At 39.0% G+C, this 16810-nt stretch overlaps 1 protein-coding gene across 2 annotated transcripts in view; it reads left to right on the top strand.

Moving 5' to 3' along the window:
* The window catches only part of ABCC4 (ATP binding cassette subfamily C member 4 (PEL blood group)), a 154481-nt gene extending 139266 nt beyond the window's left edge, over positions 1-15215 (top strand). For both annotated transcript variants that reach the window (XM_062624594.1, XM_062624596.1), the window contains exons 30-31: positions 6079-6213; positions 10975-15215. In XM_062624594.1, coding sequence (XP_062480578.1) covers positions 6079-6213; positions 10975-11082 — 243 coding nt within the window. In that variant the 3' untranslated portion in view covers positions 11083-15215. The remainder of the gene's footprint in view (positions 1-6078; positions 6214-10974) is intronic.
* Positions 15216-16810: the final 1595 nt, after the last annotated feature.

Genomic DNA, 16810 nt, shown 5'->3' with positions numbered 1-16810 from the left:
GGGGAGAGACACCTTTAAAATGATTCCTGAGTTATGTTTGCAGCCTTTTTAGAGTTCTTCAGTGTTCACACACCTGTTTAGATAGGTGGATATTTATAAATGATTCTTCAGAGAAGTATGTACATGTTTCTGATCTGTTTGGACAAACCATGATGAGATAGGAGACAGAAGAGACATGCCTGTATCTGAGCTCAATGCCAACTGGAGCACAGGCTGTGGACTCTTCCCCACAAATATGTATTGTCTTGTGTAAATATATTTCATATAATATGATGTAACCAGAAGCATCTCCTGAATATGATCCTCTTCCCAGAACTTTATTGGAGATCATCTTGATGTATGCTCTCTGAGGAAAACATTGTTCAAAGTTGTATTCCTAGCAGAGTTTTGAACTTTAATAATAATTTTGCTGTTTGGTGACGTCTTCTCCAAGTCTAAATTAAATCAGATGTATTCCCTAGGAGATAATTTGCTTGAATTATTTTCCTTTTGAATAGGAAATAAAAACATTTATGATCAACTCTTAAATGTCCTTTTTTCCCTCTGGCTTTATGGTGAAGATGAACGTGAATAGGAATACTAGCCATTCCTCAGTAATAATTGAAATAAATTCCCATGCCCCCCTTCCTCTGCTGCTGGACACATCCAACCTTGGACTTGTTTTTTTTTTCTCAGAATGTTTTATAACTATTGTTCTCTTGGTTTGTCTGCTTTTGTTGCTGAAAGTTAGAAAAGGCAGGATTTAGAACTTTCTTTTTTGTGTCTGTGGATAGCCATAAATACATGGTATTTGTTACAGCATTTTTAAGGATACATGTTCTTTCTGTAGGTAATGACATCTATTTTGCTTATACTAATCGACAAAGAAGACTTTAAATGCACTTAATAAATGAATGTGTACTTTGCCAAAGTCCTGTGCAACCATTAATTGCAGGAATCATCAGGGCAAAGAGGTGCTGCTTTTGAAGTTTCTGCTGGAAACTGGACTATTGTGATGTATTATCCTCATCATTCGTTGTCTCGTTTCTCTCTTTTCTGTGTGAAATGGATCTCTGATTTATTTTTCACTGTTTTATGTTTTCCTTTTTGTCTTCCCTCTGCTGCTTTTTTTGTCATGGTTGATACATTAGACTATGAGGCTATGGAATGAAATGGTGCAAAATTTGGTGGGGGGGAAGCCTAGGCAAATGGCGTGAAGATAGATACCCTGGTAGGATACACACGGGGCAAAATGGACAACTATTTTATAGTTGCCAAATCTTACACAAATTTAGTTCAGCAACAGTTTTCTGGCATAGGCAAGTAGTCTTTCTGTGCCATCTAGAGTTAACGTAAACACATTTAAATGGCTAATAATCCATTTTCACATTTGTCTTTGCAGGTTAGACAAATTCAAATGCTGCTTTTCTGTTTCTCTGTCCTTCCCTGACATGTTTTAATCTCACTCCTTCTATGGTATTTTGTGCCTGTCTGTCTCACAAAGTGCTGTTCAAAACTGTGTTGCCTTCTGCCCAACATGGTGCTTATCCTTCTGAAAAGATCACAGCTGGGATAAGCAGCCATTGCCCCAGCCTATTGAATGGGGTTGAAACATTAGGTGGAGTGGAATTAGGTGGCAGGAGAGGATTTTGCTTGAGAGCATAGTATCTGAGCCCTGTTTGAACTTAAGATGTCTGAATAGTTCTGCTTCAGTAAGGATAACGTGGATAGCTATAAGTAAAGAGCAGTTTCACCTTACACAAGGATGTGAGCAGTTTCCATTGAATAAGGATTTTTCTGCGTGCCTTTTTTTTTTCTTTTTTTTTTTTTTTTGCCAATTTTGTAAATCTTGTACTGTTAAAATTACTCTTCGACTTGAGAAAATCCTGTTGAAGTCATAAGGATGTGGTACAAAGGCAACAACGGTTCAGGCGAGGTAAAACAAGCTGCCAGTGCAAGACGGTGGCAAATCTGGCCCTGGTTTATGTATGACTGAGTACTTTGGCTTTATATAGCTTTTTTGTGTTTGTTTTTATTTTACTCTGGGCTGTCTAAGTATTTCACAGGCAGTTAACTCCCACAGAATGATTACGAGTCTTTATTTGGTGTGTTTTACAAAGAGTCAGACCAAGTAGCTGAAAAGTTGAATGATTTGTCCAAAATCCCCCTCTCAGTATCTGTGTTAAAGCCTATAACAAAGTCCCAGTCTGATTCAGAGTCACGTGCTCCTGCATGTGTCCTCAGTTAATCACCCTGCCGATCTGATTTCGCCAGCTACAAGCTTCTCTGGCTTTTCTGTATCAAGTTCCACTGGTACAACTGCCTTGGAACACATCTGGGTTCAATTCGGTCATATTGTGCAGTGATAAGCATTGCATGCAGGTTGATCAGAAAATATGTGGCTGGTAAACACCAGATTCCACCTTTCCTGAATGATTAGCTGGCTTTTTGAAGTCCTAATGATTTTAATTTGGCTTGGAGTCAGTGAGTAAGAGTATGCAAAGCCTTAGCCAAAGTACCTATTTATTTATTTAAATTTTATCAGCACATATTTCTTCAAAGAAGAGTACCTATCTCTTTGTCTAAGCGCTTTTTAATAAATGCATAAGTATATAAACATGTAACTACCAAGTAAATCAGCTTGCATTTTCTCCATTGTCTCATAGATGACAGCCGTTAATAGAAACAGTGTTTTTCCATGGTGAGTAGGGTTTATGGAGCGTTCCTGACTCGTAGGAATGATGTTGTCTGTTCAGTTTCATTCTTCATTTTTCTTTCAGAATTTTTTAGAAAAAAGGACCACAGTTTGTTTTCCCTGTGTTTTGTTCTGTCTGTTTTCATAACACAAGTTTGGTTTTATTCACTGCGAAAGGATATGAACAAATTAATGATTTGTTTAAATGTGAACAGAATTTTTCTCGCTCTGTTCCTCTTCTGCACTTGGCTGTTTAAAACTTGTCAAGGAAAAGTGAATTTTCCTTCTTTTCCCCAGGTTCTCTGGAGCAGGAGGATTGTCCATGTTTTTGTGGTTGTTCCAGATAGTTGCAAAATGGATGTTAAAATTCTAATACCACAGTAATATAAATTTTAAAAGCCCCATTGCTTTTTCTGTTGTAGTTCTTTGCTTGTGAGAGACACATTTAATGTAGATGCTTTTTGTTGTCTTTCTTAAGGAGTGGTTACATAATCTAATGCTATGCTGAAAAATACATATTCAAAGCACCAGAAACATCCTGTTTCGTTCTTAGGTTGAGCTGTATATGGTAAATTAATTTGTTGCATTTTTTAGGAAGCTGTTCTCAACTGTGACATATTGGAGTATTTAAAAGATTGCGATTAAAGTTGCCATTAATTCTTGAATATTCAGATTAAATAGGATAGGAGTAAGTACACTGAAAAATGAAACTTGTGTGCAAGTATACCTTTGCAGGTGAAATACTGCATCTCTTGTGTATTGTGAAGCACCGGCACAGGTTGCCCAGAGAAGCTGTGGCTGCTCTAACCCTGGCAGTGTTCAAGGCCAGGTTGGATGGGGCTTTGAGCAGCCTGGTCTAGTGGAAGGCGTCCCTGCCTGTGGCAGAGGGGTTGGAACTGGGTGAGCTTTAAGGTTCTTTCCAACCCAAACCATTCTGTGATGATATTTTAAAATTTTTCCATGACCACCTTCCTCAGCTGTATACCAAACAACACTGGAAATGGCTTTCAAAGGAAAATCATAGTATAACTTGGGTGCTCTAAGATCATAGAATCACAGAATCATGGAATCGTTAGGGTTGGAAAGGACCTTAAGATCATCTAGTTCCAATCCCCCTGCCATGGGCAGGAACACCTCACACTGAACCATATCACCCAAGGCCTCATCCAACCTGGTCTTGAACACTGCCAGGGATGGAGCATTCACAGCCTCCCTGGGCAACCTATTCCAGTGCCTCACCACCCTAACAGGAAAGAATTTCCTCCTTATATCCAATCTAAACTTCCCCTGTTTAGATACAAGCTTTTGAAAATATAAAACAACTCCTCATAGGTTTCTGTGCATACAATTTATAAAATGAGATGTAATTATGCTGCTGTTGTTGGCTGAGTTATTTTCCATTCAAATGAAATGTACTTAACTGAACCGGAAGAGAAGGAGTGGGCACCCTTCCCCTAGTGCTGGGTCCCTGGTGTCAAACTTGAGTCAGATGAGATTGTGCTTGTGATTTTCACACCAGTGCAGGTGAAGGGATCGGCTCAGATGTCCTGCTTCTCTGCAGGTTTTGTCGTTAACGGCTGTCCAGGCCACCTGGAGATCCCCTTGGCCATCTGCTTTAAGGACTTCTACAGGCAAAGTGCAAGGTTGATCCTTTCCTCACAGGACTTTGAATTTGTCTGGAAGCTTATTGGAGTTTATTTTTCAAACAGGTGTTTGCAAACTAGTTTTGTTATTTTGGAAGTTGTCCTCCTAACACTTTTTATGCATTTCTCTCCTGAAATCAACGGCTCCAGATTTTCAGATCCTTTTTTTCCTACAAGTGTGTACACCACAATTATGGCTGGGCTTATGAGTCCTTGAAGTCCCTCTGTTGCAGCAATATGTTTTTCAATAGTATGCTGTGTGCATTCAGTTTTTCATTTATATAAGAACAAAACTGTATTCTGAATTACTTTGTTTTCTCACATTAGTTCTTTTTTCTTTTTTTTACTTGACTGCTCCAACATGTGGACTAAAGTACTGAACTTGTAGACTGATACCTAAATCTCTTTCTTCAGTCAATACCATTAATTTATAAGCCAGTTAAGTATCTGAGTGCATTGCCTTTGTCAATATTGACTTTTTCCTGGTATAGTGTTTCTTATTCTCTTAGGTTAGTTAAGTGTATCTGAATCTCCTCTGGTCTAGACTTACCTGCACATTTTTGTGTCATTTGCAGGTTTGTTGCTTTTCTGCTAACTCCTTTTTCTGATGACTGACATATACGTAGCTACCACATATGCCAGAACAATGTGGTTCCCACCAGTTCCTACCTGTTCAGCTTTCCGTGGAGGAAAATGCAGTTTATTTCTAATCTCTGTTTTCTGTCCAGGTTCTTGAGAAATTTTTATCCCTTGTGACACAGCTGTTTAGTTACACCAGATACTTTTCTGGAAGTGCATATAAACCATTTCTCCTTTAGTTTTCTTCTGGTGCATTAAGAATTATATCAGATTTGTGAGACACAATTTACTTTTCCTAAAACTGCAGAGAACAAATTCTACCTGTGATCTGTGTGTCTTCTTGTGTTTTAATGATTACTTAAACTCAATTGCTGTCTTATCTCAAAATATATATGCTAGTCTAAATTCCCTAAATGAATCCTGTGAGGCTTTTCAACATCCAAGTGCAATATTTGTTACCATTCAGTCCTTAAATAGTCACTAGTATAAGAATATTTTCTTAGCAGTTGTCACCTTATTCTTAATTTTTTCTAATATTTTTGACTGTGGATGTGCCTTGTGGCTTACTGACTTAATGCCTTTTTAATTTCTCTTGTTTTTTTCCTTCTCCCTTACTCTCTTTTGGGTACCTATGTCCTCGGTGGCGTCTCATCTTTTTTTATGTAGAAAGAATAGGTTCAGAGTATCTTCCTAATACGTAGTTGGCAAAAACTTATGCAATAAATTGTTTATCTTTTCAGCAACACCCTCATTTTCTTTAATTACATCTTCACCTCCTCTAATCCAAAAGACCTACTTATTCGTCCTTAACCGTCTTGGTGGTTATTGCGTGGTTTTTACCCACAGGTGTTTACTTCAGAGCCCATTTTAGGCCTTTGTTTCTTTCTTACACAATGAATCTTATAATCTGCTTTGTTGGCTTCACAAACATTGTATTTCCATATTCTGCATAACTTTGCATTGGATTCCTATAGGTGGAATGGCTGTAGGGCACTCTAAAATCATACAACAGGTCTACAAACTGAGAAAGTGCTATGCTAGTTTGAAGAGGACATGTTTCATTTTCAAGATGCAAAATTCACCTTAGCACTTAAAGTGCATACATTTCCCCCTTGCTTGTAGTCTCTAACATTTGGTTTTGAATTTCTTATGTTAATACATTGGTTTCTTCTGATTTAACAGGTTTTAGATGCAGGAAGACTGAAAGAATATGGTGAACCTTACATTTTGCTGCAAGAACAAGATGGTTTGTTTTACAAAATGGTGCAGCAAGTGGGCAAGACTGAAGCAGCTTCTCTGATTGAAACAGCAAAACGGGTAATTTTAAAAGAAGGGATAATGAAGTTTGTCTCTGCAGATCGTTTATCTCAAGTTAGCATGTTCAGTGTTGTAATAAGTCTTGCACCAAAGAATCTGTTGGCATTGAAAGGCAAAGCCGTCATTTTCCATGCCTTTTTTAGTGGGATATACACAGACTTCCAAATGATAAGTGTATTTATATACCCTGAGTTTACAGTCTGGATTTCTTGCATCCTTCTGTATGTACACAAAACCGTAAGTGTAAATAGTAATATGACATACTCACCTGTGCTGGGCATTGATCTTAGACAAGCTTGCCCTAAAAACATGTTAGGGCTGCTATTTCTGTATTATTTAAAAGAACCCATCAAATTTTAGTTTGAGGTTCTGTATGTGCATTATATTATGGCCTCTGGGGATGGGAAGACGTTCTTACTTTTGTGCTTTCTCTTACATCGTTCTTGTACCCTTGCTCTGTTGTGCACATAGGATGGGCAGAGCTCAGTTAAGAAACAGCTGTGAATGTTTTGTTGCCTCCTTGTTCCCTACAAGGCTCTGTGCCTGATTTACTGCTTACTATTCAAATCCTACTCTTGAGTACAGAATTATTAATGTAATTGTGAGCATTCCTCTGGCAATCGAAGTGTTTAAGACACATCAATGGATTAACTTTCATAATATGCCTTAGAGGTCTTGTATCATCTCTACTTTTCAGGTAGAAAGCTGAAGCAGAGATAAGATGATTTAAAAAATGACCTGTGATTGATGACTAGCTGTTGGCTTGGTTTCTTTTTTTTCTTGCTAACTTGCCACACAGGATGTCCAGAGCAAGGTTTTACTTATTGGTGTCAGTGAAGTTTCAGCATTGCGTTAGTTGAGACTGCCAGTGACTGGCTTCGTAGTCATGTAACTTTACTTTCAGCATGCAAGTAAGGCATGTAGCAACCTAAGGAGAGCCTTTTCAAGACAAGAGGCACAGATCTTACCTCGTCTTTATGCTTTCCTCTCCTCAATGTGTGCAGCAGAGCTCGTGGAATACAAAGTCAAAACTGTTTGAGGAGACCAATAGGTGGGAAGCAAAGCACAATAAAGACAGGAAACAAAATATCAGTTGACTATTTCCTAGTAAAAATAGACACATTTCCAGTGGGTTGGAAGAAAGTGAAAAATGGTGCTGTCAGGGAGGCGGTGTGCTTGTGCCTGGATGCTATTCTACTGGACTTTTGGAAGATAGGGAAGAGATTTCTGTGTCTGTTCATATTCTTAGAGATTTGTTAGAGCTGCTGAAAACTTTTTTTTTTTTTGAGAGTTTTTCAAGTGAAGCTTTGTGGCTAAGAGTGTACACTGTAAATTAATGTGTGGCACTAATTGCAGAACTGAGGAAACAGCTTTGTGCTTAACTAGGCTGCGTAATGAGTCCTGCTGTCATCCTGCATTGCTGCAATGTAACTTCTTATATTTTATTACTAGAAAAGAGTGGGTTAGCCATGTTTTTTATGGTGTGTGTATGGCAATTTGAAGCTTATATAAATAATGTTTAAAAGGATAACTTCAAATTCATTGACCAGTGTTTGTCTGTGAAGGGCAGCTTCTTAAGGCTTGATCCTTGGACTGGCAAGAGGTGAGGCTGTCCAGCTGTCATCTGTGGAGATTTAGCCATGTCATGCTGTCTCTTCTTCCTTCCCTGCAGCCCTTCTCAATTGCACAATTGCATTCAAAGATAATTCAAAATACATAAAAATAATTGCCTGATGTTACTTGCCCATATAGTCATCTGCAGTTACCACATCAATGTTATGTGATTTTGTACAGGAAGGGAAGAGATCCAGGAACCAGTCTCTGCTGAAATGTGGTTTGATGAAAAGCTTTGCTAACTCCCAGGCTAGAAGGCAGATACAAGCTTTAGCATCTGCCAAGAATGCAAAGCATGGTTCTTATCCACACTCAGCCCAAAAATACGGGAATCAAGAGACTATATCTCCAGTCAGCAGCTACCCAGAAGCGCAGACAGCTCTTTCTGTTTGAAGGACTTGGGCATTATTTTGAGGTTGTTGTTATTGCTCTCCCTTTTGCTTCGTGCATACTTCCAGAGAAGTTGCTTAGTCAGAAGAGCTAATTCCAATGGCTTTTCTTTTTATGCTAGTAAGTCTCTTACATGTATTGCTTTTGGTCTCATACATTCCTCCTGTGGTTACTAAGAATTGTTTTTATGAAGAACAGCTTTCTTTCTGTTGTTGAAAAACAGCATGTTGCACATAAAAAGAAATGGTAATATGACATATATACATATTTTTCAAAAGACATTACAGTGGGCTGCTAAGTATAATGGTTTGGAATGTGGCCATGCTTTGGCAATGATTATTTGATTTATTGCATTTTGAGCCTGAATCTTGCCCAGAATGAACTTGTACCAAGAGCTGCTTTCAGTAAGGTGAGACTTTAAATGCATTTTCTGGAGCAGTGTGGATTCTGCATTTATCCTTTAAACACAAATGAAGGGGGGCTGCACATCTTAAACTGGAAGACTAACTTGGACATGTTGGAAGAAACCTCACTTTCACAAAAATCTTGTGGGCATCTTAGCTAAGATTGAAGCTATTGCTGGAACGTCAGCTCAGGCTTCTGCAGTGATCCAACGCTGCTGTTTGTATGTCTGTCTTGGTCACTCAGTATCCCCATTTTTTGTGCAAATGTCAAAGAAAGCAACATAGGCACAGCTCAAACTGGAGACTGCCGAGTATGTATTAACTAGCCTGTGAGCCTGACTGCAATGGAGTTGTGCTTGACATTGTGAGACCCTATTTCTATCTTTGCTCAGTTTACAAGAAGCTGTTAACAAAAAATCCCATGGGAAAGTGAGAAACAATCATCAAACAGTTAAAAAGGAAAAAAACCCATGCCCAGTTATTCAGGTAAACAAAAGTTGGTGTGTTCTCTGTGCTCTTGGCAGCATTGAGAGAGGCTTTTCCGCAAGCTTCAGTGGCATCAGGATAGGGCTGGTTTTTTGTCAATCAGTTTTGAGTACTTTGGGGGAAAAATAAGGGAAAAATAAAATAGTAAAAATTATTTTATTTTAAAGCCATGACAGGTGTGTAAATATTAAAATACTAGGTGTTAGCTCACCTCAGTGATTACTTTTTGAAAGGTTGCAGCTCTGTTGGCAGTGGAAGAGACTTGTATAAAGGCTTGGGCATTTAATATCTTGAGGGATTGGGCTCAGGGGAGGAATTGCAATGAGACAGTTGAAAAGCCGCTGCCGTTTCATTACATCTCTAGTAATGTGCCAAGGTTTTCTATTAACTTTCCATTAAAAAAAAAATCCCATTCAAAAGCTGCACTAAAAGTATGCCAAAGTTTTATGTTTTAAACCAGGAACAGTATGCGAATACACAACTGAGGCTGCTGTCTCTGAAGTGTGTGTGCGGGCAGGCGCCTGATTAACTTTCCTCAGTTGCATCCGATCGTGGCTGGTTACTGAGGAATGCCTTTTAACAGGACTTCCAGTTCCTTTGTTGATTCAAATCAGACCTTAATATTCTTTGAGAGTTGTAACTATGCATATGTCCTGTGCTAGCGCATGTGCACAGTAGACGACAGTGGTATTTACAAGAATGTGTTTATAGAATGACTTATTTCTGTTTTATCCCACGTGTCTTAGACATGTAGTCATACATATGAAAAGGACATTATTATCAAACTAACTGAATTTTGTTGACAACGCTTTCAACTACAAATTGTAGAAATGTCTCATAAGCCATAGTCAAAGCAGTCTGACTGAGAGACCTAACTCGTGACACGTGTCAGCTTCAGAAAGATAGTGTATTTTCTGTTTTAAAAGACTCAAACAAAACTTTTCACATTCCTCTTTGAAAAAATTGCATTTGAAGTCCTTTTTCACCCAAACACATTTTTAGATAAGAGCACAGAAGTCTTGACATTATTTCATTTTGTTATGCGCATCTGTCAAGGAACAGAGATACGATACAGCTACTAAAAACTGATGATTGTGGAACAGTGAAACTTGACAGCATTTCATTTCCTTTATGTTCTGATTATACATTTATCAGGAAACCTGTATCTCTTGAGCTAGAAATTGGTAGAATTCAGGAACTCAAAGGCTTGGCAAAGAACTGTCCTATTATTTGGTATCATCTTACATTTTAGAGAAGTTGCTTGGTTGAGTCATTGTTAAAGCTTTTGCTTCTCCTTTCATTATTGTGGTTCACTATCCAGAGATCACATTTCTATAGGCCCTATAACTGCTCTGCAGCACAAATTAAACGCTGGGATATTTCATACATATACCTTGAAGTTTCAATGGTTGTCAATCATAGTTTGTAAAATATAGGGATTACAACCTGATATTAACATCCAAATCCATTGTGTTCATTTTATGTGTGAAAATGAGAAACCCTTGTGCAGACGCAAGATTTCACAGCTTCTTTGTCATCCTGTTTTTAATTTATCTCCATGTTTTGAGCTAGTAAAATGATTTTACTTATCAGTTTAATGTAAAGTGATAAAACATATCTATTTATCTGAATTACCGGAATTTGAGCGGATCTACAGGTTGTGTGGGATTTTTCTCACACTTTGTTATAATGGAAGATCATATAACAATTTTACTAATTCTCCAGTGATGCAGAGTTACTGAATGCCACTAGCCTGAAGTTCCTGATGGGATTCCTTAAGGACATGCATTTATCTCCAGAAATTTTATTTGAAACTAAAAAGGTGTTTGATGCACAGTTACTTACAGGATCTCATTTTTTTTCCCAGGTTTACTTCAGTAAGAATTACCCCGAAGTTGTTCAGAACGGTCAGCTTGCCACTGACTCCTCCTTGGATCCTTCCTCAGGATTATGCATAACCGAAACTGCACTGTGATTCCCGATATCCGAAACTGTTTTCCGTAGAATGTAAAACTGAGATCACCTAAACTCAGTGACAGGGTTTGCAAGTGTCAGTGGGAGAGGAAAAGGAAGGGCGCAATTCTTTGCACTGGACATCCTTCCTGTTTAATACTGAGAAGAGCATTTTTACTTTCCCTCTTTAATTTCAGTGCAATATGTTTTCCTTTCCAACTAATTCTGTTTGTATTGCAAAGGAAATTAGGCAGACTCGGTTTTTATTTGGAAGTTACGTGGTAGAGATCTCTTTTATTTAAACAGGTGCAGGACACCTGACAGGTCTAGGGTGTGTATTTGGAGCCTATTATAAAATCGGAATGTGTCCTTTTTGGGTAATATTTGGAGAGCAAGCAAAACGAAATTTTTTCGGTGTCACTTTAGCATGACACCTATGTCTAAAAAGCAGATTTGGTAGGCTACAGCTTAGTTGTCTAGTGCAGCTGTCTTTCTACCTGTCATAAGTAGCTATGCAGGTTGGTAGAAAAAATGATTGAACAAGCCAAAAATACTTTTTCCTTTTGATAGCAAAAATTACTTTATACTTACTTTTTGATAAATGATTCAAATAATGCTGTTCAAGATGAATGTAAATATTAAGTTCTATTTTGCTAAAATCCATATGCTGAAAAATCAAATCCCAATCTTCTGTAACTTTAGAAGAAAATCACCACGTTTGCACTGAAGCGATATTTAAATAATTTAACATACATTCCTCTTTTTATCCAGGTTATCAAAGAAAAAAAGGTATTAAAATAACTTGAGGAAATGTTTGAATGACATGTCATTATACCTAAATGCCGTGTAGTACAAAGTTATCTTCAACACAACACATTGAGATGTATACATTATTTGCATTTATTGTGCCTTAATATTTGTGCCTTCAAGCCAAAGCTGTAACTGTGGGGTACACAACAAATTCATTAACTCTATGTTAAAAATATGTAACCTTAGTATATTTAAAGTTTTGCATCAGGGGTTCTGTTGAACTCGAGCTGTTTGAAGTTACCATCCTACAAGAAGAGGTAGGAAAGTGCAACCTGTAGTTTTGAATGGCTGTTGCTGATAGCGAGAGGAATGCAGTGGGAGAGGGAGGTTTGGTATTCATAAGTTACATCCTGATTCAACAAACAAAGGCACCATTCCCATGTTTAAAGAGAAAAACAGGAAGTGCTGTGCTGCTTCAGATTTTTTTCATGTTTAGTGAGATACCTGCTCTTTGAGGTCCAGTAGAAAATAAATCTGTTCATGTTAACTGTTTAAAGGGCACAGAAGAGACTGAAAGGCAACAGTTCTCTTTGGGACATGGAAAGTACTGTGCTTTTTAAAACATACTGGAGATGCTTGCTGTTATCTTTGTAAGACAAACGTTATTTACTCATTGTTCACCTAGTGGTCTGAAAGTAAGGCAAACACGAATGTTTCTCGTTTCAAGCAGTTCTGCTGGCAAATAACTGATTCAAATACAGAATTACTCTCCTTGTTGAGAAGTAAATTGAGGCCAAAGCCTGTGTGCCTCAACACAAGAGCTCATCTAGAAGAACTTTGTCCTGCTCAGGAGTCAGCCCAGTGGCAAAAGGCAGAATCCTCGTTCCCCTGGTGCAGCATCTTCCCTGTGGTGAGGCTTGCTGTCCTGCTGTGAGATCCAGGGAGAGAGGGGAAGACCTCTTACTACCTGCAGTGCTTCCCCTCGTGGGTGGGGGAAACAAACATCAGACATCTGGTTTGTCTGGTAACATCCTCTTCTGTTAGCAAGAAGTTATAAAACGAAAGGCTCTTGTCCCTAGTCTTGCAGGTTCTGACACTTCTGTGTTGTGTAGTACCTTACGCTACAGTAAATCCCACCGAGATCAGTGAAACTGAACTTCATGCAGTGATGTGCAGCATGAGGCTTGTACTACATCCGGTGCTAATTAGCAGATGGTCAGACACAGCTACATGTCCCCAGAGCCATGTAGCACAGATGTAAGCAGTGCTTATGGCTGATCTTTCTCAGAGCACACCAGCCACATCCACTTTTTCTGTATCCCTTGGCCCTTGGTCTTCTCCAGGTTCATGCTGTCCACTTAATAGACTTATCTAGTGTGTTTCATTGTGGTTTCTTTTTTTTTGATTCAAATTGTCTGACGTAAGGATGGAGCTATTCTGCAGCTCAGTAGAGTGATGTTTGTATTGCAGAGGTATGTAAAGATGTAGAGAAGTGTTTTGAGTGCATAAAGTCACATAGGATAATGCTGGGAGACTGTGTAGCATTAGGAAAGTTTAACCTTGCATGGCCTTGTCTGTAACTGCCTTTTTGGAAGGATCTATGGTGTGAACCATGTCCAAACTGTGCTCGAGCTTTGCCATGGAGAGACCTGGCTGGAGTGGTCCAAAAGAGGGCTAGGGTGGGCTGACCAGTAAGGTAGTGTAGACACTTAATGGAGTCTGGTGCTTGAGCTCATTTGTTTACCTTTTTTATTGAGCACTGTGGACATATCCAGAGTTTAATTGCGTTTTGCAGTAGTGAATTCATTTTATTCTAAGTAGTTACTTCTAACAAGAGAGTAAATATGATGTATAATATGCTGAGACTTTTAAATACTCTAAGAGAACAGTACGTTCTCCTGGCCATATACCTTGAGTTTATATTTTTATATCAGAACCAAGGAGATATGCATGCGTAAACCAAGGGTATAATTACAGTTTTAGTTCATTTCAGCTCTGAAATGAATCTGTGGTAAGTCATATTTCAGAGCAGAGCTCCAAAACACTGGCTGCTGCAGACTCACTGGTATGAGACCCTGACAGATCTAGCTGTCAGTCTCTAAGCTAGAATTAATTTCATCCTGTAGCTTTTTGAATGTGCACAAAAATGTTAGGTATCTCTGAAAATTCTGATTCTGCTCCTTCACGTGTCTTGGCAGGACATTACTAGCTGTAGGTATCAAATATCAGTATAAGAGAAAACAAAATCACACTTGAAACCCATGAATTGCTGGGTAAGACAACTGATGGTGAGTCATTTGTGTCTGTCATTGGCATTGTACCACCTTTTTAGTTGAACAAAAATATTTTAATCAGAAAATTGTTTTTTAGGTTCTTTGTTGGGTTTGTTGATAGTTGCTTTGTTTAGGTGGCTGTTGGGTCACCTTTTAAAGAAAAGTTCAAATAGTTCTGAATTTTCACTTCGAAAATGTTCATGTTTTATTTGAAAATGGCAAAGCTGGTTACTATAAACTACATTCCTTCCTGGGAATCTTGGGAAAAGAGCTGTCTTCTGAGTTATTCAAGCCTTTAAAATACTTCTTCACCATGAGGTGCCTTAAAGTATTCCAGAGCCTTATTTCTAATAAGTATCATTTTATACAGTAATACTGAAAATCATCAATTACAGAACTGTTGTTTATTTGGTGTAAAAGACCAAGAACAGCCTCTACTTCTGATCTCAAGAATTGTTCTTCAGACACTCATTTTGATGTATCTTTCCTCCACCTGTCCTCAAAACACCACTGGGAGAGTCAAAACAGTTCTCAAGGGTAGGATGTCTTGTGTTTCACATATTTTAAGGGCAAAATCCTCTTTAGTGAACTGAACCAGAGCTCATTTGCCAGAGAGGCTGGTCGTCTTTGATGCTGTTCACACTGCCCCTTGGAAGAGGGAGAACCTTCTTCTGACCATTATCAGTAGCGCTGGCTGCTTAAGTGCTGTTGACTCTTTCTTCTAACCTTCCCAATACACGTTTAAAATAGGATTGCAGAAAGAAGGGGACAAAAGATCCAAATGTTACAGAAACTCCTGAAAATGCTGCTTTCTGTGTTGTCTGACACTTTGAAGTATCTCACTTTAAAGTTTGCCTCTTTGGAGGGGGGAGGGAGACAAAAAGTTGAAATCACTTATTTCCCTGTGATGGTGATGAGCATCTGACACTTTAGCAGAAGAACGTGGCTTTCCGTTGTCTATGTTTTACATTGTGTAACAGCACACTGCTTTTTCATCATTTTAACTCGGGTTTTGTTTTGGTTTGGTTTTGCATTTGTGTAACAACTTGATTTTGGTATTGCTATGGAATGATTTCTTTTGTTAATGTCCATGTGACAACTCCTGTCCTACAATAAAAGGCATTTCTCAAAAGTGTGCTGGAGTCTCTTGTCATTGTGAATGTGTGGCTGGAGGCAGGAATGCTGGGCTGAGCTCAATCAGATCATGCCAGGAATCTCCAAACGCCTCTTGGTGGTGTCACCAAGAGCTGATAATCCGCCATGTGGAAGTAAAGCACAGTGACACGTTCCAGCTTGTTTTTACCAGGCATCTGCAATCTTGAGATCTCGTGGATCACAATAGCAAACTTTTTGCTTCAATGACAAGGGCTAAAAACTAATGCAAATAGAGTTTTAAAAACTGCAGTGGAAGAACCACTGCAGTTGAGTGACTGCAGATCAGGTTCAGCCTCTGCGTCAAGCAGCTAGCAAGTGCAATGGACTGGACAGCCAAAAGGTGGAAGGTTAATGGACACAGCATTGAAATAGGTTAGCAGCACAACTCCAAAATCTGGTGCCATCTCTCAATCCTGTACTACTATGTGATGAATTTTTTGCTTAGTTTAACAAGACACTCAGAAATTGCTCATTCCTGTGTGAAGTTTCTTCTGACGTCTACCAACTCTTAGGCTTTTGAATCTACTACTTTGATGCAGGGTTTTAGTACACTTCAACATGAGGAGGAATGAACTTCTTTACATTGACAGTGGCAGAGCACTGGAACAGGAGCGTTGTAGAGTTTCCCTCTCTGGAGACATTCAGTCCCACCTGGATGTGTTCCTGTGTAACCTGTGCTGGGTGACCCTGCCTTTGCATGAGGGTTGGACAAATGATCTCCAGAGGTCCCTTCCAACCCTAACAATTCTGTGATTCATGTTACTACCAAAAGTCTGCCTCACGACCACCATGCAGCTGACTTAATTGCCTGTAAGTGAATTTGGCTTAGGTTGTCACAGCACAAGTCACTTGTGTTATGTGTGATATCCTAGAGCATGCACTTGCCGAAGTTGTGTGCTCCTGTGTTCATGCAATTAGCTCGTAGAAATGGGTGAGGTAGAGTTATTTGCTTGCCAGTTGGAGAGCTGCTGATACATAGCAAAGTTTTATGAATTTACCCACTAAATAAGCATGAATTTCATAAACTCAGTGTACAAAGCTGGTTCATAGTTTTGGAGCAATATTGATTTAGAAAAAAATAGGGCCAAACCCCGACCTCTGAAATCAGGTTTGCACTGCCCGCACCTTGGCACCACTTTTCTCCCAGAATTGGCTGGTATCAATAGCCTCATCCATTTTGAGACAAAATTCCCTGTGGATCTTAGCCACAGATCCAGCATGTGCTCAAAAGTACAATAACCTTGAGAAGGAACTGGAGGTTGTCCCAGAGCTGTTCAGGAGCTAGGGCACATCCTACTCTCAAGTTACCAGTGCAGGCTCCTTGGATGATACCTGCTTTCTTCAAACAGCTGGATTAAAAGCTGCAACAGACCCCTTGTCCCTCTCCTGTGTGGGATACTGTGGTATTTTAGAGCGTGCATTCAGGAAGCAGGAGATAGGGGTTGCAGGCTTTCCTTAGCCTGAGCCGCTTGGGTCTTTATGCCTTCTGCATCACCAAAACATAATATTCAGGATGTTGTTGATAGGCATATTCACCATAAGCAAATGATATGGGGGATTATTTCCTTCAGG

The sequence above is a fragment of the Pezoporus occidentalis genome, unplaced genomic scaffold (assembly GCF_034315485.1).
Source record: "Pezoporus occidentalis ecotype Australia unplaced genomic scaffold, CSIRO_AGI_Poc_V1 ctg27, whole genome shotgun sequence".
Lineage (NCBI taxonomy): Eukaryota > Metazoa > Chordata > Aves > Psittaciformes > Psittacidae > Pezoporus > Pezoporus occidentalis.
The sequence above is the reverse complement of the archived record's forward strand: the minus strand, read 5'-3'. Positions and strand labels throughout refer to the sequence as shown.